Below are 3,035 nucleotides of genomic sequence, written 5' to 3'. Positions count from 1 at the left end.
TCGGCTGCCTTTTTCGTTTATAACGCGTTCTTAGGTTGGCTTCGTCATCCCGTGTGGAGTTTCTGGTCTCCCATCGGGCGCGTCCCCAGGTGGCGGATAGGGGCAGGCCCCCCAGATATGGGGGGTACCGGCTACTCAGCCGGCGCGGACCAAAACCAGCGAGGAGGGGCGGGAGGCCTCACTCACTGGCCGGAGGGCTGCTAAATAATACTCCTAGGTGATGGTATGTGCGCAGCATCACCTAGTACTGGGGTTGGGGCCGATGAGGCCGCTGGGCCGAAAGGGCCCAGCCCTAGGTAGCGGCTGGCGGGTTTAACCCGGCAGGCGTACTGCAAACTGGAGGAGAGAGAGGAGATGATGGAGGTAAGTTTTAAAAATAAACTACCCCAGGAGGGTACCACCAAAGGTGGAGAATCCCTCCCTGAGTCCAACTCAGGCTGCCCCACGTATTCTGGGGGGGGCAAAAACTTACGCAGAGACACTGTGGAGGTGGGTTCCCAGGCCTCCTCGGTGCCAAAAGCTACTGGATCGAATGACGACACTGGCAAACGGACAATGGACTACAACGATGTTATGCAAAGCGATACGGATGTTGGGGTAGGGACGCGCGCTCAAACGGAGCGTGTGAGAACTAGGGGGAGGAAAGCTGGACCCAGTGGACTGTCTACGGCAACGTCTGTAGACAGCCTCATGACGGTCCAGTCATACGAAGAGGACCGATTGTGGGCAAAGCGCAAGCGGTCTTCTGGAGCGAGCTGCTCGGGCTCCTCCACAGAGGGACAAACGCGCACGGCCAAGAAGGGTGCCAAGAGGGGCAAGGGACGATCATCAGGTGTGGCGCGGCCTACGGCCGCAAGGAGAGCTCTGGCGGACTTGGTCGCCGCACGAAAAGCTCTTGTGCTCGCAGGCGACAAGCCCGAGACTGAGCGAGAGACCCAGGTCTTGAGAAGCTCCCAGGCTGTGGAAGCAGAAGCTGGCGGCGGACGGACAGACGAAAATGAATCCACCGCAGCCCTCCGGCGCCGCATTGAGGAGAACCTTGCTGTAATAGAAGCAAAATCCTCAAGCCTGAAGGGGACGTCGAAACGGACCCTAAAGGATGCGTCGGAGGCGATCCAAGAGGCGGTCGCACTGCTGGTGCAGCGCACCGCCTCCGAAGAGACACGGCGGCTTCAGGCCGACAATACCAGGCTCCATGGGGAGATTGCGGCCCTCCGCAAGGAGATGGCGGACATGAAAGCTACGCTAGGGGCTGCACATCATACGCAGCAGCAGCAGACGGACTCTGACCTGACCGCGAACATCATGCGGCAGGTTGGAGAAATGGTAAACGCCCGGCTGGATGTGCTGGAGGAACGCCTACCTCCAGTAAGGCGCGTGAGGCCGCCACTAGCGGCGGATGATAGGACTAGGGGGATGGCGGTTAGCCAAGGGCTAACCGAGGACTTCCCTCAACTCCCGCCTCCAAAGGCTACTAAGAGGGCGCCTGCAAAGGCTGCGAATAAAAATCAGGGCGAAAAGCGGGCTGTTGCACAGCCTGTGGGTACCGGTCCGGCCCCAAAGGCCAATCAAGGAAAGGGAGGTAAGAAGGCGGAGCGGCGTCCCGAAAAGGTTGCCCCGTCTACGTCTACTGCTCCCCAGCAGCAACCGCCTAAACAAGGGTGGACTCTGGTGGAGAAGAAGAAAAGGAAGAAAAACAAGGCGGGGGATAAAGCACGTGAAAGGGCCCCTAAACTCCGCTCTCCCTCGTCCTCGGCTGTGGTCATAACCCTGCAGCCGGGTGCGGAGGAGCGCGGTGTAACGTACGCCTCCGTGATGGCTAGATCTCGGAAAGATATCGACCTCGCGGCGATCGGCGTTAGCGCCTTGCGCTTTAAGCGTGCCGCCACCGGGGCCAGAATTCTGGAAATACCGGGCACTACAAGTGCAAAGGAGGCGGACGCCCTTGCTGGTAGACTACGCGAGGTGTGGGGCGAAGATACCATCAAGGTATCCAGGCCGATAAAGTGCGCGGAGGTTCGGGTCACTGGTCTCGACGATTCGGTGGCTGCCGATGAAGTCGCAGCTGCAGTCTCCCGGGTGGGTGAGTGCCCCGCGGACCAGGTCAAGTGTAGTGGTCTGCGCGTGGGCTCGAGGGGCTCCACCACGGCGTGGGTGAGTTGCCCGGTAGCCGCCGCGAAAAAGGTGGCGCAGGCTGGGCGCATCCTTGTTGGATGGGTTTCCGCGGGGGTCTCGCTTGGCGCAGTGAAGCCGCAACGCTGCTTCCGGTGTCTGGAGGTGGGGCACGTAAGAGTCATGTGCTCATCGCCGACGGACCGGAGCAACGTCTGTTATCGGTGTGGCGAAGATGGGCACAAGGCTGCAGGGTGCTCTGCAACCGCTCATTGTGTCCTCTGCGCCGATGCAAGACTGCCTGCGGGACACCGGCTCGGGGGCCCGGCCTGCAAAGCCCCTAAGCGGAAGAGAGGAGGCAAGAGTCGCGATGGCCCAGTAGTCGCATCGCGTTCCTGCCCTGCGCCACTAGAGGCGCCTGTGGAGGTAGAAGGAATGGAGACGTAGCGATGGCCCTCCGCTTTCTTCAAGCCAACATCAACCACTGCGCCAGAGCTCAAGATCTGCTGCTCCAGAGTCTGGCGGAGTGGATGATAGATGTGGCGGTGGTAGCTGAGCCATACTCGGTACCTCTCCGGGATAACTGGGTGGGGGACGTGGATGGCTTGGTGACGTTAGTGGCTCAGGGGGGTGTGACTATGGAACGAGTTGTCCAACGGCGGGGCTGCGTCTCGGCTTCAATCAGAGGATACACGGTGGTCGGAGTGTACTTCTCTCCCAACCGCGGACTGGACGAGTTCGAGCAGTTTCTGGCAGAGTTGGGGGAGCTGATTGAGCTCGCCCGTCCTCAGCCTATACTTCTGGCCGGAGATTTCAATGCCAAGTCAATGGCATGGGGATCTTCGGTGAGGAATGCGCGGGGAGCGGTATTACAAGACTGGGCGGTTGCGGCCGATCTCTCGGTGCTCAATCGTGGGTCAGAA

At 60.4% G+C, this 3,035-nt stretch overlaps 1 protein-coding gene across 1 annotated transcript; it reads left to right on the top strand.

Annotated features, from left to right (window-relative positions):
• The first annotated feature begins 354 nt into the window (after positions 1-354).
• On the top strand, positions 355-2,559 carry LOC149477819 (uncharacterized). Its single transcript, XM_089709654.1, has one exon. It carries the CDS (start codon positions 355-357, stop codon positions 2,557-2,559), a length of 2,205 nt encoding a protein of 734 aa, XP_089565780.1.
• The last annotated feature ends 476 nt before the right edge of the window (positions 2,560-3,035 follow it).

The sequence above is a fragment of the Colias philodice genome, chromosome 23 (assembly GCF_061535455.1).
Source record: "Colias philodice isolate Cphi_HAF_F1 chromosome 23, ilColPhil1 Martin Lab GWU primary, whole genome shotgun sequence".
Taxonomy (NCBI): Eukaryota; Metazoa; Arthropoda; class Insecta; order Lepidoptera; family Pieridae; genus Colias; species Colias philodice.
This window is presented reverse-complemented; position numbering and strand designations above follow the sequence as displayed.

Coding starts and splice junctions, on each gene's coding strand:
- LOC149477819 (XM_089709654.1), top strand. CDS start 355: ATGATGGAGGTAAGTTTTAAAAATAAACTACCCCAGGAGGGTACCACC.